At 39.6% G+C, this 27443-nt stretch overlaps 2 protein-coding genes across 2 annotated transcripts; both read right to left on the reverse strand.

Annotated features, from left to right (window-relative positions):
• Positions 1-589: 589 nt before the first annotated feature.
• On the reverse strand, positions 590-12287 carry serpine2 (serpin peptidase inhibitor, clade E (nexin, plasminogen activator inhibitor type 1), member 2). Its single transcript, XM_061782253.1, has 9 exons — positions 12076-12287; positions 8831-9109; positions 8499-8726; positions 5904-6101; positions 3145-3343; positions 2948-3045; positions 2442-2528; positions 2267-2350; positions 590-1724 (listed from the first exon to the last, which is right to left on the reverse strand). The coding sequence occupies exons 2-9, from the start codon at positions 9090-9092 to the stop codon at positions 1687-1689; spliced, it is 1194 nt and encodes a 397-aa protein (XP_061638237.1). The 5' UTR covers positions 9093-9109; positions 12076-12287; the 3' UTR covers positions 590-1686.
• A 1612-nt stretch (positions 12288-13899) lies between these two features.
• Positions 13900-26983, reverse strand: prss59 (serine protease 59, putative). The gene is made up of 9 exons (XM_061782405.1): positions 26744-26983; positions 26334-26515; positions 25285-25517; positions 22819-22954; positions 21418-21532; positions 16404-16605; positions 15301-15391; positions 15021-15223; positions 13900-14224 (listed from the first exon to the last, which is right to left on the reverse strand). Exons 1-9 carry the CDS (start codon positions 26930-26932, stop codon positions 14115-14117), a joined length of 1461 nt encoding a protein of 486 aa, XP_061638389.1. The 5' UTR covers positions 26933-26983; the 3' UTR covers positions 13900-14114.
• Between the last annotated feature and the right edge of the window lie 460 nt (positions 26984-27443).

A 27443-nucleotide genomic window follows, 5' to 3' on the forward strand; every position in this document is an offset into this window, starting at 1 on the left:
GTGTCTAATGCTTGCAAGAAGACATAGACAGACCACCAGCCATAAGTTTACTGAAAGAACTATCAGAAGAGCAGAATGGTGACAGAGCTATTGAGGCAAGAGGTTTATTAACCCAAACAGATCTAAAGTTCGTTAGCTTCCTTGTAAAATTTACCAGTGCTCTTGGTGAGATCAAATATTTTAGTCCCCACAACTCGATTTGAGCAGACCTGTGAGACCTGTTGACACATTGGAGAGTTACAGAGAGGGCTCTCCCTTTAATGACATCTGGGACAATACAGTAAACACCAAAGAAAGTTAGTTCACAGTATTTCTGGAGCCATACAAGGAGGTCTTCCACCAGATGTTTAAACTGCGCAAAACGTCATTTGCACTACTGGTGAGCACAGTTTTTCTATGTTAAAGTTAATCAAAACTGCCTTAAGTACCATGACCGATGAGTGTTTAAGCAATTTGGGGGTGGTGTGGAATTTTGAGTTGGTGGATGTTGACACCAAAAATATCAACAGGTGAACAAAACTGTTCTGAAACAGACTGTATAGCCTGGTTATTAGAATCAGTGGCAGCTGTGTGACAAAACAGACTGAAATACCAAAGCATTCTAGGCTTTAATAATTCCTTTTGTTACACATAGCAAAGATGAGTGTTGCAGTAGTGCAGGCGAGATGTGACAAAAGGCATGACGATCGCTGCATTGCGAGAGTGAAGGCTGGCGCCATTTTGGTGGAAAAAGGCAGATTTGGTGATGAGTGGAGTCCATGACGACATCAAGGTTCCATACTTCAGACAATGGAGAGATGGAACAGCAGTCAATGTCGAGATGATCTCCAACCTTCTGGAGCAGTGCTGTGGTAGGCCACAACCATGATCTCAGTCTTGTTGCTACCCAGTTTTATAACGTTTGATGACATCCAGGTTTTTATTTCACAGAGGGAGTTAACAAGGGACTGGTGTAGCCATGCCTGGCATCAAAGAATGCAATCAAGCACATTGCCAGGTCGAAACAGACCACCAAAACAAACATCTACAAAGAAATCCAACATGATTGACACCAGGTGGCTAATATGGCAAGTAGGATAAGACCGCTGATCCACAATTTGGAACTTGTCTGGAGATTACAATATGTAAAATAATAATACGAATTAAGGAATTAAAACTGAACATGTCTAACAGTCACATACAAAAGGATGACTCCCACTTTCCCAGCAGGTTAACTGTCAAAAATGTGTCAAATTAAAAAGATAATCAGTTAGCTGAGTTTGAGTATTTATTGCTCTCAAATGATGCAAGAATTACAAAAGAAACCTTCCTCCATGAAGGAAAATCTTATTAAAACAGTTGTGTGCAAGACCTCAAGATTGGACATGCATCGCCATAACTTAAGAACAACTGGAGTGATAATTGAAATGGGAAAAAAAAACAATACAAATGATTAGTAAACATTTAGTAAACAGAGTTAATAAAATACAAAAATGACATTCAAAGTCTATTAAAAACAAATTCAATTTGTAAAAAAATAAGAAAAAAAGCAGACAAAAGTAAAGGCATATGCATTTCTGAATATTACTAAAATAAAGGCAATAAAACATCTACAGCAGTTTCATGCTTGTCTGTTCATGCAAGCAAACAAGCAATTCCTGTGCATCCACGATACCACTAGAGGGGGGTGCACAGTGGACATCTGCTTCAGGGCTGGTTGATTTGGCCCATAAAGAGGAGTGTACCTGAGGACAAAGGCAGGGGAACATCAATATTTCCTGAGGTAGAGTGACAAGGGTGGTATTATGTATCCATCTATCCATTTTCTGAGACGCTTTTCCTCACAAGGGTCGCGGAAGTGCTGGAGCCTATCCCAGCTATCTTCGGGCAGGAGGCAGGGTACACCCTGAACTGGTTGCCAGCCAATCACAGGACACATAAACAAACAACCATTCGCACTCACATTCACACCTATGGGCAATTTAGAGTCTTCAATGAACCTACAATGCATGTTTTTGGGATGTGGGAGAAAACCCACGCAGGCACGGGGAGAACATGCAAACTCCACACAGGCGAGGCCGGGGATTGAACCCCGGTCCCCAGAACTGTGAGGCAGACGCACTAACCAGTCGTCCTCTGTGCCGCAGCGGTATTATGTAGGAAGAGTTTTCTACTCTAATTTATTGAGATGTACCTGTACATGTGAACTTTCCTTATAATCCCAATGAGCACTTTCATTGCAATGTATCTACAGGGGGATTAACAGATGAAGATAAAGATTTGGTACCAGATGTGTTATGCCGAATGAGGAAGAGGAAAGGTCTGTCCACTGAAACCCAAGGAGGAGAGGAACGAGCCATCAAAATTGCAGCTGAACATGAGAAAGAAAAAAAAGTATTAGAAGTCAATGTTCAGTAGAGCATCTTTATCAAGTAAATGCATAGTTTAATCAAAACACTCACCAGTGGCAGCTGCTGCCTTTGTTCCATCTTCATTTACCACAATTTTGGCTTTCTGGAGGGCCTTGGAGACATACACAGGCTCTGAGCCTAAAAAGGTAGAACACACACATTTTCACTCACTAAAATGCTCTACAGACAGGCTCTACTGTAATTTACGAAATGTAATTTGTACATGTTTAGTTAAGAACAACATGAAGGGAAAATGTAAGTTTAAATTTTAAAGAAATGTATAGCGCAAGACTCTCCTGTCCCATGTCTTAATACTTTACACCACAGGGTGGCACTAATGCACTTAAGTGCCTTCAATACATTGAAAGGGGAAGTGATTTCTTTGACTTTCACACTGGATATCTAGACATATTACATTGGTCAGACCGGCTCTCAGCAGTAAACAGCCAACATTCCCTTCATATTTTCAAGCCTTGCTCGTGTCGTATTAAATCTGCTGTACATAATAAAAGACATCACGTCATACTTTGAAAGGGACTGACGATACTTTAACTCACTCAGGTGCTTAAAGTCAGCTTTGTCCTGACTGAACATATCTGTTATACCCAGCGCTGACAGGGGGTCCTTTAAATCTACCTCAACATCAGCAGCAAACCTAGAGAGACATACGCAAGCATTCACACATTGTTAATTGTGACATTCAGTTGCACAAGATGGAACTGCAGTTTCAGTGTACCGTAATTGTGTATCTTACCTGGGGAGGAGTAGGTGCACTTTCCGCATGTGCATCAGTTTGCGCCAACTCTGCACTGTGGCGGTGTTAATATGTGGGATGACGTGGGACAGAGGTGCATCCTCTTCGGTAGGTAGAACAATCAGCATGCTGATTGTGTTACCGTGATAGGGCAGCTCGATCACCTTATATTTAACCCCGTGAGAAGTGGTGGCCATGCCTGGTGGAAGAAAGTTTATTAGAAAATGTATTATGCTTTACTTACACATCAACGCACAATGCATCGAAAAAAATGACAGCTCACAATATAAACAATAGTATGCATGAAAAAAATGTGATCAAATATTGGTGCAGGAGAAGCTTTGGAATTTTTGAGCTAATTTGATTGAAGACTTTTTCAGAGTGCATTATATTCAGTAATCTTTCACAGAAAATACATTGATTCGACCCGAGTGAGGTTAAGCAGTACAGAAGATTAAGGGATGGCTGAATTGATAAACACCTGGCATAATTTGGGATAGAAGGTTAGATAGGTTGTTGTAGACAGCAGCTTTACATTTATACAAGTTTGACTAGTTGTAAATCCTGCATCAGCATGGTTTCAAGGCAGACATTCTGTCAGACATATTCAGATACTAGCAGAAACTGGTGGAGAAGAAAAAAAACAGGAAATCTGACTGACTGATCAGTCAATATATATATTTTTTTATCTTGGCTTAACCAGAAGGTAGGCTAGCTAGACAGCTACAGACATGAGTTTGGACAGGTGCAGGAATGATGGGGAATTCCTGTAGAACGCATGCAGGATTTGGCCAGAAGTTAGTCGCATCGTCAAAAGGAGCATTTGAGGTAGGTTAAGCTCTTATCGGGGGAATTATTCGATTGCTCCATGCTTATTTTACAGCATGACTGCCACCGAAACATTGTGCAAGTGTCAGAATCTTTAGCAACAAAGAGGCAGTATAGGCCCAAACTAAGCATGAATCAACTTGATTGCAATCAGTCTGGATCTCAAGAAGATGAAGGAGCAACTGTGGTCCAGGTGCTGTGTTGGAATGTGAAACACAATTGGTGACTTTCTCAGTCAACAAGAGTATGAGCTGTGACTCTATGTCAATTACTCTAAACCTGTGATTTTTTTGTCCTGTTTGGCTGTTAGGTCAGGCAGAATGGAACATCTGTATCCTTTTATGCCGGAACAGTTTTACTGTGTCACAGTGGAGTTTTTAAGCTTTCGCTGTGGTATTATAATTGAGGTTTATTGAGAATCAGACTTGATCAGTCGAACAGAACAAAGTTTCTAGAAGGGAGAGAGAAACAAAGACAAAGCACCAATTGTAAACAGGATGAGAGAAGTAAATCATTACATTATCTACAACAATGAAACATTAAATATGAGTGTTGCATGGGGCTGTAGTGCTACACCTTGTGAGGGAAGGACAGGACAAGATAGAACACGACAAGGACAGGAGAAGAACCATGCAGGACCAGGGTTGTGAACCCGGCTGTACAACTGAAGTGTGGTTGCATTAATTATGTAAATTATAAAAGTCTACAGGACAAGTGTATAAGTGAGGGGAAACAAACAATTTGCATGTTCATGAGTTATTTGTCGTAGTAAGTGCGTGACCCCACACCCAGTGAAAGAGTCATAGGGGTGTGTTCCTGCGGATACATGCAAGTTAATTGACACCGTTTTACATGCACAAAGACTGACAGAAGTGTCCTGTAATTGCTGTGGCCGCACCGTGGCGGCTGAGGACCCCACCCAATCAATCGAGAGGCGGGATCAGGCCCAGGGATCCACCCGAGAGCAGCCCGGCGAACGGGACACGTCCCTCACTAGTGGTTATGAAAAAGCTGTACACTTTCATTACAAAATGCCACCACTACCTAGTGGTTATAAAAAAAGGTGTAGCCTACACTTTCATTTCAATATGACAGAGGTACAAAATCAGAATATAGAGATATACATCATGTATCGCAACATAGCCCACAAATAGAGATACTGGTTTTGGGCCACATCGTGGAGCCCTAGTTTGGATATCTCAAAAACAAGAAGTGCCTGTAGAGAATGGAAATTCCCTGAAGAGAGTTTCAACAGAATTACACATTAAAATAAAAGTGGGAAAGAGCACTAAAAGCATTTGTTCCAGCTGAATGCCAATGAGTCCTTGTTGATCAGATTGCTGTATTTAAATAAATGAATAAAATCCCTGTTATTTGTTTTAAAAATCTTTAAAAACTAAAATATAACATGGTTATTTCATCAAATGACTTTCATATTATTGAACACAGCCGCAGCAAATTCAATAGATTGCAGATTCCAGTTGTAAATGATGCCTCTTATTGACCAGTCGATGCAGTATCCATCCATCCATCCATCCATTTTCTGAGCCGCTTCTCCTCACTAGGGTCGCGGGCGTGCTGGAGCCTATCCCAGCTGTCATCAGGCAGGAGGCGGGGTACACCCTGAACTGGTTGCCAGCCAATCGCAGGGCACATAGGAACAAACAACCATTCGCACTCACAGTCATGCCTACGGGCAATTTAGAGTCTCCAATTCATGCATGTTTTTGGGATGTGGGAGGAAACCAGAGTGCCCGGAGAAAACCCACACAGGCACAGGGAGAACATGCAAACTCCACACAGGCGGGGCCGGGGATTGAACCCGGGTCCTCAGAACTGTGAGGCTGACGCTCTAACCAGTCGGCCACCGTGCCCGATGCAGTATCACAAATGTGATTTAGTGATCAGAAAAAACGCTCACTATGACTTACCTATGTTGAAGACTGATAGCTGGGACATCATAGGAACTTTAAATACATTGCCATCGCCCCCAGTGAAGGGCCTCAGCTTGGTGTTTTCAGGCTGGAAGCGGGACTTCCATAAGCCTTTGAAGTAGATTGAGTTAATAATGACCAAGCGGGCCAGGGCAGAATCCAGCATATCTGCTTTGATCAGGCTTGTGATGTGACCTGGATGAATATTTAACATGAGAGGATTATCAGATCAACTGCGTGGGGAGAAAAAAATAAAATAAATAAATAAAAAACATTTCAAAACAAAATCTACATATTGAAGGGGATGATAAATCATGGAAAAAAATATGTTTATTGGTTGTCTTCAAATAGTTTGGCCTCTAAAGTGCTTGCCAGCCCATCAAATGCAAACTTTAACAACCCAAACAATTTTCTGTCATGTGCCTATTTCTAAAAACATTTGTCAAAAAGTCATTCTGCACTTCAGTCCCACTGTTAGGCAACAGTGGGCTAATTTACATAAAGCAGTATATATATATATATATATATATATATATATATATATATATATATATATATATATATATATATATATTATATAAATAAAACTGAGAACCTTTTGGAATTTCCTATATTACTTCATAAATTGGTCAATAAAATGCAGTCTAATAATCAAACAGTCTGCTTAAACTAATACCACAAACAATTTCATATATATTTGTATTGAAAATAATGTAAATATTCACAGGACAGGGAGGTAAAAGTAAGTGAACCTCTAGGCTACAGATTCACCAAGAGGTAATCAGAGTCACGTGTGAGCCAACTGTGAGTCCAACCAATGAGACAAGATTGAAGGTGTGTCTTAAAGCGGCTTTGGCCACTAGAGAACACACGCCAGGTTACCATTGTTTCCCATCAAGCATTGATTGATGTGTACCATGCCTCGCTCTAAAGAGCTCTCAGAATACATATGATTAAGAAGAGTTGCCTTGTATAGAGCTGGAAAAAGTTACAAAAGTATCTATAAAAGTTGATATTGAACATTTTACAGTTAGACAAATTGTCTATAAATGAGAAAGTTCAGCCCTGTTGCATCTCTTCATAGTAGTAGCCATCATGTAAAGATGACTGCAAGAGCACAGTGCAGAATGCTCACTGAGGTGAAAAAACAACCAGAGTGCTGCACATTTTAAGTTTTCTAAAGAGCCCTTTAGTGTTCCACAGCACTACATGCAAAATACTCTGTGGACAGATGAAACCAAAGTTGAATTGTTTGGGAGGAGCACACAACACCATGTGTGGAGGAAAAATGGCACAGCACGCGTACATCAAAATCTTATCTCAAGTGTAAAGCATGGTGGAGGGAGCATCATGGCATGGGCGTGCTTTGCATGTTTATCAAGATATTTTGCAGAAGAACTTGAGGCCATCTTTCCAACAGTTGAAGCTCAAAAGAGGATGGTATTGCAACTGGACAATGATCAAAACAGACGCAAATCAACAACAGAAGAAGAAAATATGTTTTTCTGGAGTGGTCCAGTCAAAGATGCTGTGGCACGACCTCAGCGTAGCTATTCATGCCAGATATCCAGGGAATCTTGCTGAACTGCAAAAGTTTTGTAAAGAGGAATGATCCAAAATTCATCCTGATCATTGTGCACATCTGACCTGCAACTACAGGAAATGTTTAAGGTTATTGCTGCCATGGAGGTTCAACCAGTTTTGAAATCCAAGGGTTTACTTTTTTCCCCTCACTGTCCTGAGAATGTGTACATTATTCTCCATTAAAAATAAATAAATAAATGAAAATAAATACAATTGTGTGGTATTACTTCTAGCAAACTGTTTATTCTTGTGTTTTAGATGAAAATCAGACTACATTTTATGACCAATTTATGTTTATACAGAAATGTAAGAAATTCCAAAAGGGTTCACATACTTTTTCCTCCCACTATAACTGTTCCCACACTGTTTCTCCACCCATGATTAGCTAGGCTGGCCGAATATCCGGTGCCAATTTCAAGCGACGGCCGGAGTTTGGACGACGACTACCCTACGTACAATGCCCAGAGTTTTATTTTACAGATTAGTGTTAGCGTCTGATAACCGGCACATACTTGGCTGCCCACTGAAGTTGTTGAGGGTTAGAGTGTATTTTTGTTTGGTGACATGCCCATGTGCTGCATACTGCATACCCAGGGTAGTGTATTAAAGGGTTGCCTCCCAAAGTAAAAAGGCCTTGTGTCTTTATGGGCACCCAAAAAAATACTCTTGCACCTGCTCCAAAAAGTAGAAGCAACTCTCATCCAATGCTCAGGTGGTACCCCTGGTTGTCATGTAAACAAAGGTTAGACTCGCAGTATATGGGGCAGGGTTTATAGTCGCTCACTTGCATCAGATGAGATTGGCTCTAAAAATGGGTTAATTTCATCAAGGCATGAAATGGGGGGGGGGGGTTGAAGGTGTACTGTAATTCTTTATCTTATGGAGACTTTGACAAGCATGTCACAGACATGTTATTAAAATACATGGGAACTGGTTTAAATAAGCATGATATAGTACATCTCATTTTAAAAAGCACATCTGACTTCTACAGTTCATAACATGACCAACCTCTGGTTTTGTTGCTGACCCAGGTATTGATCTTATCTGCTGCCCGTTGGGGGTCACTGAAATCCATGCTCCTGCTCTCAGCCTGGAAGTTTGCCTTGTTGGCGTCGACAAAGCTCTTCTGCATGGGGAAGCCCTCTTGGCTGAAGACGCCATTGGCAATGAGAACAACATCCTGGTTGGACTTAGCGGTCAAGGTCTTGTGCAATTTTTTTAACATTCTGTAAGGTCCTGTGCCAATCAAGAAAGTGGAAATCCATTTGTCCTGAACACAATTTTACAAGCCTTTCTCACAACTTAGTTTATATATTCTTACAGACTTAACATATTCCCACCATTTTTCTTGTATCGGAGAGAACTGAGGACTTGCTTGCGGGTTTCCCCATGACATCCTGGTAACAGCATGCCAAGGACAGAGGCCACTCCATGGGGTGAAAGGACCACATTTTCCAGGGGCTTGGAGCGGACGACTTGCTGAAACACCTGAATACCAAGATCTGATCCCCGTTCGCCGTAAGAAGGTGTTTGGGACAGTGCACTTGTATGGCAGCACAGGGTCACCAGAGCATACAGAACCAGCAAGACCAGGTACCTCATTTTGACTTTAACAGCACCTTGACAGAATCACATACGTGGTACAGCATCACATGAGCAGCCTGGAGACATTCAAAATAGATCTGGGAGAGGCAAGGCAGATTATGCCTTTTATTTTTGATGCAGGATAGTGAACCACAACCATTTTGCTCGTGATCTTTCGATGACATAACCTTAAATAGAGTGCTGTAGCCAGGCCCTTACCAACTACCACTAACTTATTCAGAGAATACAAAGTCCTACTCAAACTGGTTCATTGAACAATTCCATTCATGATCTATGTTCTATGCCGCAAAATGATCAGTTTCTCTGGTTTTGGCATGTTTATCACGTTTTTTTTTTTTATATTGTCATTTAGAGCAGTGATTCTCAAAGTATGGCACTAGTACCACTAGTGGTACCTGGGCTCCCACTGGCGCGATACGAAAGGCTCACTGCCTAAGTACAGTTCCCGTTGCATTTCACTTTTTCGTACAAAATGTGCTATAATTGAATTTTTAATAACGGTATGTTTGAACGTTTATTTTCGAACAATTGCGTTCCATTAATAACAACAGCATTCACAATCACAAATATAAATAAAATACACACACACACACACACAGTGGGTACGTAAAGTATTCAGACCCCCTTAAATTTTCCACTCTGTTATATTGCAGCCATTTGATTTCATTTATCATTCAAATAACTTATTCCCCCCCCCCCCCATCAAATGTACACACAGCACCCCATAGTTACAGAAAAAATAAAATTTAGAAATGTTTGCAGATTTAAATAAGAAAAACTGAAATATCACACAGCCATAAGTATTCCGACACTTTGCTCAGTCTTTCGTAGAAGCAACCTTTTAAGCTAATACAGCCAGAATTAATGATGCAACAAGTTTTCACACCTGGATTTGGGGATCTCTGCCATGACTCCTTGCAGATCCTCTCTTGTTCTGTCAGGTTGGATGGCGAATGTTGGTGGACAGCCATTTTCAGGTCTCTCCAGAGATGCTCAATTGGGTTTAATTCAGGGCTCTGGCTGGGCCATAGTCACGGAGTTGTTCTGAAGCCACTCCGTTATTTTAGCTGTGTGCTTCAGGTTATTGTCTTGTTGGAAGGAGAACCTTCGGCCCAGTCTGAGGTCCTGAGCGCTCTGGAGAAGGTTTTCATCCAGGATATCCCTGTACTTGGCCGCATTCATCTTTCCTTCGATTGTCGTCTTATTTCTCACCATCTTGGAGTCCTTCAGGTGTTTTTTAGCAAACTCCATGCGGGCTTTCTTGTGTCTTGCACTGAGGAGAGGCTTCCGTAGGGCCACTCTGCCATAATGCCCTAACTGGTGGAGGGCTGCAGTGATGGTTCATTTTCTAGAACTTTCTCCCATCTCCCAACTGCATCTCTGGAGCTCAGCCACAGTGATCTTTGAGTTCTTCTTTACCTCTCTCACCAAGGCTCTTCACCCCCGATTGCTCAGTTTGGCTGGATGGCCAGCTCTAGGGAGGGTTGTGGTCATCCCCAACGGCTTCCATTTAAGGGTTATGGAGGCCACTGTGCTCTTAGGAACCTTAAGAGCAGCAGAATTTTTTTTGTAACCTTGGCCAGATCTGTGCCTTGCACAATTCTGTCTCTGAGCTCTTCAGGCAGTTCCCTTGACCTCATGATTCTTATTTGCTCTGACATGCACTGTGAGGTGTACGGTCTTATACAGACAGGTGTGTGGCTTTCCTAATCAAGTCCAATCAGTATAGTCAAACACAGCTGGACACAAATGAAGGTGTAGAACAATCTCAAAGATGATCAGAAGAAATGGACAGCACCAGTTAAATATGTGTGTGTCATAGCAAAGGGTCTGAAAACTTATGGCTGTGATATTTCAGTTTTTCTCTTTTAATAAACCTGCAAAAATTGCAACAATTCTGTTTTTTTTCTGTCAATATGGGGTGCTGTGTGTACATGAATGAGGGAAAAATACATTTAAAAACAAATGTATTTATGGCTGCAATATAACAAAGTGAAATTTTTAAGGGGGTCTGAATACTTTCTATATACACACACACACACACACACACTCCAAAATGATCACTTTTGCTGCTAAAATGGCAGGCATTTTGAACCAGTCATTGCAAACAAAGGCTTTTGTACAAACTATTAAATACCAGTTGGCCTGTTCCATACTTTTTCAGTGTGTCATTTCTCATTACTACAAACAACTTATTTTTCGAGCTTATTTGTTCTACTTTCTTTGTATGCATGCATTACTTGGTTTGTTCCCAACATCTGGTGAAATTTTCAGGTCAGTAGCACCTTTGGATGGATGGATGGATGGATAGATAGATAGATAGATAGATAGAAAAATGGTGACGTGTTAAATACCCATTTCAGCCGCTGTATACAGACACAAAACTTTTTTTTTTTTTTTTTTTGCTAACAAATTAATTTGCTGCAAAGTTGAAAATCAAAACGCCGACCACCCAAAGTGCAAATGCAGGCTCTTTCGATTTCAGTCCATTTCCATTTCATTTTGAATAGGCATGAGGACTTTTAAAACTCTATTCATCTTTTTGCACACCGATTTGAGTCCACTCACTTGGGTCCTCGAGAAGCCAGGAAAGCGATAAAGGTTTTCGGGAAGGCAGGTGGGCAGATTCAGAGTCAGAAAGTCAAATATTTTACGGTTTGAGGATGCAAGTAAATAACTACACCTCTTTAATATTGTTTGACGTTATATGCCACCAAGACAATATAAAACGATTCTTGATGAACACCAACTCACGTCAGGTACTTTAAAACTTAAAAGTCGAACGAACGTAAACTCAATGATTGTTGAACTGTTTCGAATTCACGGGTCGAACTGACAGTATTGCAGTTTCGTCTGCTATTTACTCACGTGGTAAACGCGCAATGAAAGTGAATGCTTCAAACGGACCACGAAAAACTGAGTTAAGCCACAGGTGTGACGTTGTAGAATAAAAATTTTATAAAAAACGACCTTCACTTACTGTGACGCGTGCTCCTCTTGCACCACAGGTGAAACTAGAACTTTCTTCGCCAAATTCTCAACGTCTCACTGGCCGACCAAACAAAATATCACATACACGTGTGAGAAGTAAATTTTAAATGTTCGTCATTCCAGGAAGGCTCGAGTCGAAACTGCACAACGCCGTTTTAATACGACTTTTAACGGACTCAACTCCTCCTCCAAACCAAACGTCAGTATGAACGTTTAGAGAACACACAGTACACGTTACATTGACTTCCGTTAATCCTTCAAAATAAAACAAGACTATTTACCACTAAACAGCATATGTGTTGCCAGTAAAAGGAAACATTTGATTTGATTTGATTTGAAGAGTAGAACAACAGAGAAATTCTGCTTAACTTGAATCTGACACCTTTAAAATGAACATTTACAACAAGGACTGAAAAAAACATCTAATTTGTTTTTCAAAATAAGGAAATGGGCGGGTGGGGGGGACATCACCCCAAAATCGTTCTAGTATCTCCTAAATGCATATGCACATGCTCTAGTCTAGGACATATACAGCTTGTTTAAAAAATAATAATCTTTCTAAGATTGAATTCATTACATCCACGATTACAAAATAAACTTCTGCCAATACTTAATATTAAATAATACGAAATAAAAGGCAAATCAATACCACAAAAGAAACGTATGTACATTGATCGCGCCCATTTTTTGCTTTAATAAAATAAGAACAAAATCGAAGTTGCAGAGTAGAAGTAAAACAGCAGAGGAATTGTATTCAACTTTAACTAGACAGCCACTTTTAAAGTTAAAATTTACAACAGGATTGGAATTGGAAAACAAACCTCCATGAAGTGCTTGGGGTGTCTACTAAATTTACAGCACTGGCTCCATGACATACATTTCTTGTTTCATAAATAGTACTTTTTCCAAGATTGAATGATTTATATCCTCAATCCAAAACACAGCATCGTGTGTAGCTGGACAGTGTTTAAATTGTGGTATTCTGTCAACGCTGACATGCTATTATAATTGTCATATTTTAATGTCTTCATAAATAACTGTGAACAGGCCTAACTCAGCCAATACAGTACTATATTACAATATACTGGATTCGATGTGGTGGTGTTGGGTGGTCCTTGAGGGTTTATGGTTATGCAATAGGGTTTGCATGTACAGCTGGGATCCTGAGATGTGACTGTTGTGAAAATAAACAGTAATGGAGGAAGTGGTCAGGTTATTTTGTCAGTGTCTGTTTCAAGGGCATATTGCCGGAACGCAGCCGTGAACTCGAATGACAGACTTGCAACATGCTGCTTAAATCCCACATTTCCTAAAAGAACTGATGTGACTGGTGCTCTTTAAAACATCCCACTGAAGCTATCATCATGCCCCTGTTTTACAAAGAAAACATTTTAGTTTCATGATAATCTAACAAGACTGAACTTGTGCAATATGAAATCAGATCTGCACATGGAGCTGAAAGCCAAAATCTTTTGGAAGCTTTCACTCGTAATGCTGCATTTTCTTGTTCTCCTTGTGCTTTTATTTTTAAAAAAAATGTCCTCCTGCTTCCCCACCAGTCCCAAAATGTGTTCATTTCACATCAGTGTGACTGTCACTATGCTTCGTCCGCCATCTAACAAACCATTACAGATAATATTAAACACGCTTTAATAGAAATTCCTCATCGTTACCACTTACAAAGCAACTCTTCTGCAGTGAGTAGTTATACCTGTTTCCTAATAATCAGGCTCAACCCTTACCCGGGACATTGAATCAATACCAGAACTGGATAGTAATTAGGACCTGTAAATTCATTGTTTATCAGAAAAAGCAACATTCATACGAAGTTTAATAGCAAGACAGCAAAATCTTTGAAGCATTACAGACATGCAAATATACAACATACACATATGTACACAGTGCATAAAAAATATTTAATCATCAGCTCAATTTTGTTTTACACTTCCAAAACAATTTAAAACATTTTTTGGAACCTTCATCCCAAAGCTTTAAGCAGTGTCACAGGCAATTTGGCGATGATGGCATTTATTGTTTCAACCATTGCTGCAGATGTAAGAAGATTTGATCTCTGGCCAGTGTTAGCTGGATGAGATCCCTGGAGCTGGCAGGGTACATGTTGGCACAGTGGGCTGTTCCTGTATTAAATAAAAACAGTAAGGGACACAGCAGTGGCAGTCAACTTAGTCAAGTCAAAAATACCTAACAGGCAAAAAAACAAACAAAACAAAAAAACTTTTACTCTGAAAAGAATTCAGATACAGCAAACATTATACATCATCAATCCCAGAATGCTTTGTGCACACAAAAACGGCAGCCACAAACCAAAAGTATTTTTTGTAACTTAAAAGAATAATATATCAATATGCAAAACTGTATTTCAAAAGTAGAGGTCATTGGTTGTATTTTAGGTATTTGTCATTAGAATCAGGATTCCCTATAACAAGGTTGTTTAGTTTTGGTAAAGTTATGATAAATGCAAACAAATCAGTAAACTAGTGTGAGTCAATGTAATTAAAAGACACAAAATTAATTTTTTTTTTAAAAAGACCCAATACAATGGTGAAGCATCTGTTGCCACACCCAGCGATCCATTTTCTATACCGTTTGTTCTCATTAGGGTCTTGGGTGAGTTGGAGCCTATCAAATCTGGCTTTGGGACAAGAGGTGGGATACACCCGAGACTGGTCAGGTCACCAGCCAATCGCAGGGCACATATATGCAGGAAGGTGTGCTTTGATGAGGAGTTGCCATTGGAGATGCTTTTTAATCTACCTCTAATCACTGAGATGATACTTGACTTCAATACTTCTGTTACTATCACTGCTGCCACTGGTTCCTTCAGGATCAATTCAGTACGTAACCCAACCAAACCAAACCTAACCCAATCTTTTACTTTGGTGGGATTTTCTATGGCCCCAAGCTGTTACCCACCTTTGATGAAAACAGCCGGAAGGTCAGCCATGATGTCTTGAGTGATTCCCAGTGCATGCCAGGGGTCAATGGACCCGTTAGGGAAAACTATTTTGGCAGAGTGGATATCATAGCTGCCATAATACTCGTTGGTCTCAGCCACAGCCTCGGCAAGTTTCTCACCAGTGATGTTGTAGAAATCTGCACACTGTTTCACATGATACCTGGATGGGAAGACAAAATTAGAATGAGAAAATTAATTTTTTAAAATAGCAGGCTTTTGAATTTTGTATTTACTCACTCCAGAGGGAAGCCAGCAAATGGCTGGTTGGGCGAATCAGTGCTTTGATAAAATCCAAATTCAGTACAGGTCTGGTAGACCCACTGTCTGCCTGGTGACACACAGTTTACTCACAGCTAACACATGCACTTGATTTATAGAAACAGAAGCACAGACAGCACAGCAGAGTATCTCATACTAAAGACGAGTCAAAAATAAATTGTCATTTCCACACAAGTAGTGACATTGAGCTTTTTAGTCCTAAAGAGGTTACAAGTTGCAAGTAAATGAGGCTTGTGTGGGGACTTGCTGATAAATGTTTTTTTAAGAGACGACTTCCTGTTGTGAGGATCCCAGCCCTCCCACTCATCTAAGTGAGGCTGGGAACCAAAACAACTGCCTGGTTACAGTATTACTGGTTCAGCTATAGAGAGGAAAAAGGTTTTTGATTCAACGTAGTATACATAAAAATACCTCTTTTAACTCTTGGATTTTCTTCATATGTCTCCATTTCTGAAGCAGATAAAAATCAAGCAGCAGTATCTAAACTGAAAATGATGAGCACAATATAGTATTCAAGTGGGTAAAAATACAGCACAATGAGGTGGCGTTAACTTTTTTTTAGTATTTGGCCATGAGGACCCACTGCATGGTTCTAAACCAGCTTCAGAATCTTATTTTCTGGTCTCCTCATGCTGGTATTTCTGTCAGCCTTTCTGCCTTTATTTGGTGGCTTTGGAATCTTTTAGTGAGTAAAAATACAGCACAATGAGGTGCCGTTAATTTTTTTTTTAGTATTTGACCATGAGGACCCACTGCATGGTTCTAAACCAGCTTCCGAATTTTATTTTCTGGTCTCCTCATGCTGGTATTTCTGTCAGCCTTTCTGCCTTTTTTGGGTGGCTTTGGAATCTTTTAGCATGACATCATTTAGTCTGCGTCACTAGTCCTCTGCTGTCGACAAAAACATGCCACCTCACCTAATAGCCAAAGACCCAAAAATATAAAAACGTCAATAGAAATTACAGGTTTCATTTATGAACATACCACACCTAAAAAAGAAGACCTGTATTTAAAGATTTGAAAATACTTTTTCCCCTTGGGACAAACAGACTCATTCTCACCTCCCCCTGCAGCTGGCCCATCCCAGGATGTATTAGTCATGTCTCTCAAATTGTTGTTGAAGCGGACATCCAGACATTTCATTGAGAAGGTGTCCATCAGGAGGCGGGCCACAGCAGCATATCGGGCATATGGTTCTCCAAGTGATGTGTCTGCCATCACCCCACAGAGCACCTTGATGGTGATGTTGGTGCCCACTAAACCCTATAGGCCCAAAAAAAAAAGCAGCCAAGGATTAAATCTTGTGCTAGTACATTTTCCTTAATGTCATAGTTTGTGCCCTTAACAGGCCGGTGATGAATTCGCAGGAAGCAAATGGAATAGTGGTTAGCACGTCTAGCTCACAGTCAGGAGATCAGGGTTTGAATCTCTATTGAAAAATCAATGTGAACTTTCCATGTTGTCCCTGTGCTTGCATAGGTTTTCTCTGGGTACTGCGGTTTCCTCCAGCATCCCCAAAACATGCTTCTCAGACTAATTGAGGACTTTAAATTACCCGTACCTATGAAAGTGAGTGTGAATGAGCGTGTCAGTGGTTTGTCTATATGACCCTTGCAATGGACCATATTCAAGGCAACACAAATATTTCCAGTGAAAAGATTAGGTACCGTACCAGTTTCGACTGTCTGTCTGTGTTAAGGACCTGGGACAGAAAAACAACCTCATTCTTTAAATGTGTGATAATGTGGAGTTGTGCTATAGGTTCAATAGTTTAGTGCTGGTACTTTTCAACGTCGGAGTTTCATAAGAACATTTTACTTTTTAATGATGAGGGGCTAGCTCTTCCAGGCAATACTGTAGTGTGCTGGCCGTTATGTTCAGCGATTCAACTTTTTATTTTAACTTGTTTAACAGTGACCCATTACTAAAAAGGAGATGGGAAGTCAACATTCGCCGAGGCAATTTCGCTATCACAACAAGAGTCACGGTGGGTGAAGTTCTGTTCCCCTCTCCTTTTCCCTCCCCGCTGCTTGGCTCCGGGCCGAGTGAGCCACTGCTAGCCGTTCCTGTCACGGGGGACCAAGAGACAATCGCGCTGTGAGAACATTGATCCTACCAGTAGTATATGCTTGTCATTATTAATGTTTTATTCTTGGTTGTGTTTTAAGTTTTCATAACCCAACGTTTGTTGCATCTGCACCATACAATGACAATAAATGCCCTTGATTCTATTTCCTTTCAATCTTTATGTACAGAAGTTTGTTACAGTGCTCTATAAACAAAGTTGAGTTGAGTGTCTCAAAGGTTAAGCCGTGCAGGTCTTAAGTACACAATACTTTGCAAGTGCTGTGAAACTGTTTAATGCCCCCTCAAGTGTAGTTTACTGTTAAATTAAACACGCAACAATAAGAATTACACACATTGTATCTGTAAATACAAGACACACATGATCGTTTTAGAAATTGCCAGCTTAATGCTAACAGTCAATAGAAACTCCCATTGACCACTGTGGTTAAACCAGCTTCATTCGAAAAGAAGAAGTCAAGCCACCCGCCCCTAATTTTGTTTATACGAGGGATTACTGTCATAAACTGTCAAGGGGAGGCGAAAGCCACCTTCAAAATGAAAGCCTCCAAATAATACATTGATATAAATACATACTGATTTTTAAAAAGGATTAAAAATAACCATTGAGGTATCGCAAGACCAGTCTATTACTAGGGGACACAAGAACACCCAAGGCCTCCACCATAAGAGGTCCAATCCAAATCTGGTGTTGTATTTCAAAATAAAACAGAACCTCAAATCCATATATATTACCGTCATTACCCCTGAATTAAAATAAATAAATAAATACATAAATATTTTCAGTATCGCAACACCAGTCTAGTCCTGAAGGACATTAGAACACCTCGGGTCTCCTACAAAAGGTCCCATCCAACTGTACTGGTGTTGCGATACAAAAACGATTATTTAAAAAAAAAAAAAAATTAATCTGGGGTAAATGTTCAGATTTCAGAGGACTTTTATTTTTAAATACAACTTCAGATCTTTATCAAACCTCTTTTAGTGGAGTCCTTGGTTGGTCTAATGGCCCACAGATTTGGACTGGTCTTGCGGTAACAATGGGATTATTTTTTATAATTTTTTAAAATAAGGTATACTTGCAGTCATGCATGCAGATTTCAAACTATTTTTTGAATGCATCTCAAGATTCAAATTAACCTTGCTGGTTACAATCTCGGTAGAATCTACTTTCTTTCAGAAGTGAACTGGTCATGTTATAACAGATTTTATTTAATAGAGTTATTTTAAATCCGAAGGATTGACGTCCCTGGAGGCCAATTATTGTTAGGCTTTTATTTTGAAAGTGGCTTTCGCTGCTCGTTGGCGGCTTATTACCGTAATGCCTTGTATGAACAAAATTAGGGGCGGCTGGCTTGACTTCTTGACGAGTGGAGTCTGGCTTGACCGCAGTCATTGACGGGCTAGCCAGCATTAGATCACGGGTGAGATTTACCTTCAAATAACGAATATTTATACACAAACTGTAGTAACACATACAGAAAGGTAATATAACAATACTCACAGGCATACAGTACTTGTATAGATGTCTTCTCTTTCATGCTATTTATATTATGTATTTATAGTTCGTATATCCACTATTGCTACTGATATTATGAAAATTTCCCCATTATGGAATTAATAAAAGTTATCTTATATTACAAATAGTTTATAATAATAATAATATAATTTCACCTGACCCCGTTTTCATATGACGTCTCCAGTGACATATTAATTCATTTCCAGTTCAGAGGCCGTGAATTATTTTACATTTAGAGCTCCAGACGCTTATTAATTGGCTTGTTATTTTGTTGTTTCAAACTTGGGTTACTCTCTGCTATAACGCGGTTCCAGCCAGACGTGACAAGTGTACTGTATCACCCAATCGCTTATTTCGCTGTTTTGCGATTTCATGACACGATAGCTGAGCTATTAGCATCGTGCTTTTCCATCTTCTCCTACCCACTCCTCACCCTCCCTTCGTGATAATGTAAACGATACGTGTAACAAGCACGGTAAGAAGTGTGGTTTACTTGCTACCACGGAGGCGATGATTAGTGACTTACAATGCGTTGACACCGGACGCAAAGAAAACTTTTCCCTCTGCGGCTCGGCAGCTTGGGGCGGAATAAAATAGCATGGCCTCAAGCAGCTTATTTTCCCCTCTTTTTTAAAAAGCAGTATAGTGTTTATTTACTCAAATTCATTTATGAAATTTCCGTCAAGGTGGCCAGACACAGCACCGTACTGGCCAGTAATGTTGGGAACTGGATTTTTTTCACCCCCAATATCCAGAACAATTGGTGTTACGGCCATAACGAGTCAGCTTTCAGTGATTTCCATAACAAAATACAGACAGACATCTATCTAAAGTATGATTTAAAAAAATAAATAAATAAATACATACACTGCATGATTATATAATACATACATATTCACACACACACAAACAGATATATGTACATACTGTATATACAGACAGACAGACAGACAGATAGATAGATAGATAGATAGATAGAGTGGATACGGAAAGTATTCCGACCCCCTTACATTTTTTCACTCTGTTATATTGCAGCCATTTGGACAGAAAAGAAATATAATATTGACACCTTTAAGATAATTCCTGACCTGCTCCAAGTGGAGCGTTATAGCTTCACCTATCGATTAAGTCAGGATTACTTGGAGCTACATTTTACTCAATCAGCATATCTTGTATGGATTCCAAAATAGAATGTATGTATATATTTTTAAAAGACATCCAAAAAAAAATTCACCTGTCATACGTTTTCCTTTTCGTTATGAGCATTTTTTGTTTTATTTTAAAAGGTGGATGGAACAACAACCACATGGCAGGCCATTTTATTATACGGACAACCACAAATGAATGTTGTCGTTGGTTGTGTCAAAGCTTTCGAAAATTAAACTCCACCACATTTCAAAACTAACATCACTACAATTAAAGTGGCAGCACTCGTCAAAAGTTGAGTAAAACCGTGCTATTTTATGGATCTCAGTGCCATATTACTATGAAATGCAACAATGTTTGAAAACGTAAAATAAATCCAATAGTTTATTTTCAATAATATGCTATACAGTGCCATATTTTACTCTTATTTATATTAAAACCATATTGGATACAAGTAGATCTCATACATCTATCTGGACTGTTTGTCAACTTACTATCTCCTTAAAAGTACCAATGTTTGAGTGGAAAAAAAAAACTTTTCAATGCACACTGATTTTTTATTTTGTTTTGGAACCACATGTCTGATGTTTGGAACAATACAACCACCTGAAAATCGCTTCAAATTTAAACAAATTATTATTTTCTTTTGTGTGGGTATGCCCAAAGTCTCAATAGAAATGAATGGAGTGGAGGGGAAGAATCATCGTGGGACTCCTGGTTCAAAATGGAGGCCACTCTGCACCTCACTCCAATTCACTCTCAAAGTCCCAGCTCCATCTGGTTTCACATAAGATATCTATGATGCTGACTTCCTGTCTGCACCGATTACCAGGAGACTTCTGTGCCCTACCTATATTATTTTGCGCTATCATGAACATGACTATTTCAACACTTTCTTAAATGCTAACATAACCACCAATCACAGGTATGTTTGTAGTAAAAATGAGCGTACACGATTTTATGTATTTTATTATTTGATTCATGTTATTTGTAATAAATTCATGTCTGTTGTGTTTTATCACTCATGTATATGTGTTTGTATTGTCAACTATATTACAACACATTTTTGTAAGTTTGGCTTCCAGGGACAAAAGACATTTCTAATTTGGGTCTTGAGTCAAAGGAGTCATATTAGACTCATTCTCTGGACAAAAGTTGCTTGGAGAAACTGTAAAAGGGTTTTTGTATTCTGCAGCATACATTTTGAATCCTCTTTTTTACTCCATATATTTATACTTTGAAAGCTCACTAAGTTTACGAGAACACAATACTTTTTATATGGACACTATTTTGGCCTACAATCAAATGTGTCAATTATTGCCTACCTCAAACCCCCTGTTGTCTTCATTATACTGGACCACATCCATGAAGTTACCAGCAAGCATTTCCAAGAAGTAGGCAGAGTCTGTCTCTGTCTGAATCTGCAGTTTGGAACACAAGCTATATGGAAAAAGGAAGGAAGGATACCAAAAACAAGGACAAGGTTAGAGTAACTACAAATGTTTGGCGTTCCACAATAACCAATACAGTCAACTAGACAAAAGAATAATACACTCTTTGGAATGACAACAACACATGTATGCACTTTTATTATACTGAACAACAGCATACTGCTTTTTCGGCTGTGTTATAGGTTAGAAGCTGGACACGTTGTGTGTCTGCATGAGAACATGCCTCCTTTGACCGTCTACAGAATCAACAAAAGGCTAAAATAAAATCCAAGATACTCACTGTGTTCATGACAGCACTGAAACAAAGACAAGGCTCCAGTATTATTTCGGTTCGACCGACCTTTGACATTGAAAGTCATTTATGTGACTCATCATTGCTCAAAACAATAACATGCACAAATACAAAATACAACAACAGACAGCTGGTATTTAAGGCTTTTCATGTGTCCCACAAAATACACTCTCTATTGGAAATGAACAGAATAATTGATTACCGGTAGCTGTTTAGAATTATCTTTGTGTGGCATTGATTATTGATTAATCATGTCTTCAAGAATCCATTTTCTGAGCCACTTATTCTCACATGGGTCGCGGGAGTGCTGGAACCTATCCCAGCTATCTTCGGGCAGGAGGCGGGGTACACCCTGAACTGGTTGCCAGCCAATCGCAGGGCACACATAAACAAACAACCATTTGCACTCACATTGACGCCTATGGGCAATTTAGAGTCTTCAATTAACCTAGCATGCATGTTTTGGGGATGTGGGAGGAAACCGGAGTGCCCGGAGAAAACCCACGCATGCACAGGGAGAACATGCAAACTCCACACAGGCGGGGCTGGGGATTGAACCCCGGTCCTCAGAAATGTGAGGTAGACGCTCTAACCAGTCATCCACCGTGCCGCCCGTCTTGAAGCAACTACAGTACTTTGCTGCAATCAGCTAAGACAATTTTATTGTTTAGCTGTATATGCTATTTTTAAATTAACCATGTCATTTAAAATGTAGCATTATTACCTTAGAAAACCCATTTTTAAATATAGGTCATATGTTTGTAGAGTTGGACCTAATAACAATGGCATGTTTGCATGTGATAAAAGTACACAAATATATGTGTGAAATTGACTCTATTTATGGACTTAAATCAGTTTCCTTGAAGAGATAAATCTAGTAATGCTTTTATGAAAGATGATTCACATAATTCAAACTGTCCAATATAAAAAAAGCTGCTGACATTACCAGAAAGAAAGTATTGCAAAAAGTGTAGACGCTATACTTGAAATCTTTGGTGATGTTGTCATAGGTTGCTGGGTCGCTGAGTCGCTCTATTAGGGTATCTGAAGCCTTTTTTACCACTAGAGGACACTCTGTGTTCTCTGAAGCCAGGGAACGCCCCACAACCTCCAAGTACTCTGGGGAAAAACAGGTGGAAATAAAACAAAACAGGGATGCTAAAAAAAAAAACTGAAGTGAAATGCAAAGGATAACTGTACTATTGAAGTCAAACAACAAAACCACAGATTAATCCACAGATACACACATGAAGTATGATTTCAGTTTTTCAATATATTGTATGCTAAATATTTTTTTTAAGGATAAAAAAATTTGACTTTTTCTCTCTCACAAAAAGCTGCGACTCAGAGAAGAACCCCTCAAATGTTCTAATATTTGGTAAGTTGTATCTTTGTAAATAATACTGCCTAACTTCAGTGTTGTTTTAGCAAACAAAACATTTTGGTGCTGTTGACATAGGTGGAAAAGAGATAAGACCTGTTTACAATGCACACTATCTCTGTGTTTTGTCGCTAATATTTTCTTGAGATCAGAGGGGACAGTCTAAAGTGTTTAACGCAAATGTAAAAAAAGCTCAACTCAATCGTCACCATAATGTTTACAGTGGACCCTCGATACAACGGACCTCGATATAACAGTTATCGGATAAAACGGACAGTCGGGACTGAACAATGTGTACAAAAATAGTTTCCATTTGTCACTTAAACTGCCATTTACAAAGTCTTTTAGTTCTAGAATTAGCCGCTGTTGTTTATTGGTGCTGTGGCGCAATGCAGGCAGAGAATGGGACTGACGTATTTACGGGTCACAGATATAAAAAAAATTAAAAAAAACATTAAAAAAAAGATACGATTTTAAAAGACGCGCTGTCCGTGCCTGCATTATTAGGATTCCCACATAGTTTCCAGTCAGGACATGCCCTCCTTCAACATGATTTGCTCCTGTGTCGCGGGAAGGGCAGGGTACGCAGATATAATGACATAACCATTCAAAATGTATCACATTTGTATGAAATAAAAACAATGAAGTTTGTTATTGTTAGGTTTAGGAAAAGGGTTGGGGCTTAAGGCAGTTTAGGATTGGTTACGGTTAGGATTAGGGTGGGTTAAGGTTAGTGGGAAACATTAACACCATCACACTTATGTCACATACTTTTTTTCTCTTCTGATTGGATTGGGAAAATATGTTCCCTTTAAGTTTTTTTCTGGGAGCATCTATGGAGAAGAAAATGCTTAACATCCATAAAATCCAAAATATTGGCCCGATCATTCTAATATTTCCAGATTTTAAAGTGGACATAAGGAAAGATGTCCGCAGAACCTTTGGTGATGATTGATGACAGTTTTGGGGTATTAAGCTACCTAATGCTTTTTCTATAGGGAGGAAAACACTTAACGTCCACAAAATCCCAAATATTGGGGCGATGGTTCTGATCATTTCAGAGGTTGAAGTGGGCATACATATGTCCAAATACATTTTGGTGATGACTGATGATAGTTTTGGGACATTAAGCTACATCAAGCTTTTTCGCTATAGTGCGCGCATATGAAGAGGAAAACGCTTAATATCCGTCAAATCCAAAATATTGGGCCCATCGTTCTAATATTTTCAGACGTTGAAGTGGACATAAGTAGAAATGTCCACATACATTTTGGTGACCATTGATCACAGTTTTCGGACATTAAGCAATGTGAACCTTTTTTACGTTACATGTTTTAAACTGTCCCATTCAAAGGGCCTGATTCACTAATAAATGTGTAGAATTGTTCGTCCTCTGCGCACAAGTTAACTGTATATGCGAAATCACCGTCTGATTCATGACACATGCATACCCGCCAATATTCTTCACACCACCGTGTGTATGTTAGTGAATCAGAATTCATACTAAATAGTTGTGCCCGCTATCTGCAATCTGCATTAACTGCATCGCTATTTCTCTTGAAAAGGGCATCTGTTTGACACATCTGAGCCAATGCGCAGAGGTATAAAGTCACAAGAGATGGCCCCAAAACTTTAATAAGATTCTTAAAACTTTATCCTATTATCAAAAGATTTGCATCATCGGAAAGCTTGCATGATCTGAAGAAGTTCTAAATTTGTTTTCAGTGTACGAACAAAAACAAGTACGATCATATTGATGAATCACTGATTTGTGCATCAAACGTGCATACGCTCGATTTAAGCACAAATTTATGAGTATGCACTGTTAGTAATGAGCCCCAATGAGTCTAATGTGAAAGACTCTTTAAGATTGCATGAACATTTCAAAGCTCCCGTGTCGATGACCTTACTGGCTGTAATATTCTAGATTTTAAAAAACATTACTTAATGAATAAAACTTTAAAACTAAAAGTTCTTGGCATGGGTCGCGCTTCTATGGGCGCCAGCTCATTGTTTTTGATTGTGTATATTTCTGTGTGTTCTAATATACTATTATGTTGCATTCTACCTGGAAAGTTGACTGAAGCATGAATTGGTGCGCTGGTGGCCACAGAAGCATGCACCAGATGAGGATACTTCAGCCTGAACCACGTAGCTAAAGAACCCGGGTACGAACCCCCGAATGCCACCCACTTCCTGTTGACCAGTCCTTGGCTCTCAGCCATCACTGTGCGAAAATGGGCCAGGTCGGCCAAAGCCTGACGGCTACTGAGGAACCGTAGGTTCTCCGTGCTCAGGTCACTAAATGAAGAGAACACAATTGTTTTCAATATGCATCTCTAAGACAAAAGTAAACAAGGGAGACAAAGGCTGTCCTAATTTGAGTGCATTGCTACCATCTAGTGGCATGACAGGTACAGACAGATGAATCAGAATAGTTTACAGGCCAGGAATCTGTGTTACAGTTATAGCTCATTTAATTGATATCCATCTATCCATTAGCTACACCACTTGTCCTCATATAGAGTCGTGGGCGAGCTGGAGCCTATGACTTTGGGCGGTATGTAGGGAACACCGTGTACTGGTCGCCAGCCAACCGCTGGACACGTATAAACAAATGAGATTCCGACTCATATTGACACAAATGGATACTTTTGTCTTCACTTAAGATAAGATGCATGTTTGGGGAACGTTGGCGGTAGCTGGGCTTCCCAGAGAATACAAGCACAGGGAAAATACACAAACTCCACACAGAAAGGCTCCAGCCAAAATTCCAAGCCCAAACCTCAGAACTGCGAGACACACATATTAACCATTACTTCACCGTGCCGCGCTTAAATTCGACATAAGCAATGTGAAATAGCAAAAGTGACAATAATTTAACAAGGGTAAGTGACAAACAAGCAGAATATGAAACCACGACAGTATCATTTTGTATAGAATAGAGTACATGATTGGTGTAACTGCAACCTGGCCCACACCACAACCCAAAAATGTTTTTATTCAATTATTATAAAGCCGCCGCCCCCCCCCCCCCCCCTCCCCCCAGGATTTGCAAATCATTGTGCGTGCGTAGTTTATAAAAGATAAAAAAAAAAATTAAAAAAAAAAACATACACTGTTGGGTGACTGTTTCCATAGAAGCGATGCTCCAGCATGAAGCAAATGGCTCCCAGTTTCTCTGCATATGTGAGCCAGGTACCATGTTGCATCCATGCTGGATTGGCTGGACCCTCTCCACCGATCATAAGAAACACCGGCCCACCCGGCTTGTAGAAGGCATCGTTCACAAAGTACCTCTAACGGAAGTAAAGGGAGATAGGGTCATGAAAACATCCATCTGTCTTAGACTAATGTAGTAGAACTGTTCTTCTAGTTTGCATAGGTAGACTTCACAATCAATAATTCGCGATCATTTCATTCTACACCTGTACAATCTATGGGAAACGATTAGCTGGTGGGATCACCTTTTCTAAATATATTGAAATACAAGTAGGGAGAAGTACAGGGAAAGCATTCGAACATACCTGCTTCCACTCTCTGCCGTCTGCTCCATTGAAGTGATCTAGTTTCTGTATGAACCATTGCTCGTCGGACGCATGTCTCTCCAATTCATAAAACCTACCAAAACCCTTGAGTCGTCCCTCTCCAACCACAAAGATAGCGCAGAGAAAAATGAATTTAAAAACAACAAATATACAGGTCTGTAAAGCCATGTTGACATAAACGGGAAAAACCGAGCATGTGACCTATATGGTCATATGACCTCTTTTGCTACTTCAAGATATTCGACTAACGTAGGACTAAATCCTTCTCAAACCAATAAAAAACACAGACGATTATTTTAAAGGTGGTGCTATTACTCATACATATTCTTAGTCTTACTTTAATAAAAACGTAAAAATAGCAACATGCACTCGATAAAATCGCACAATTTGAGAACGTTTTACGACAAAACCACGATGCACACTAAACTAACATTTATATGTAAAGGTTAGGTGCTTTACAACAAAATCTCAAAACCTAAAAGTAGGAAATACGAGGGGAATCAAATGTATTTTGTACTGTATTCTGTCAGGTACATACTTGTATTTCTACGAACGTAAAACCTCCAAGATTTGAAGGTTGCCGTTGTTCCCGCATTTTTCAGTTCTTGAAGTAAACACGGCAAAGCAGTAGCAATATTACCCACCAGTAGGGGCGGTCAAGAAACAACTTCAAAAATTT

Source organism: Phyllopteryx taeniolatus, chromosome 8, assembly GCF_024500385.1.
Source record: "Phyllopteryx taeniolatus isolate TA_2022b chromosome 8, UOR_Ptae_1.2, whole genome shotgun sequence".
Taxonomy (NCBI): domain Eukaryota; kingdom Metazoa; phylum Chordata; class Actinopteri; order Syngnathiformes; family Syngnathidae; genus Phyllopteryx; species Phyllopteryx taeniolatus.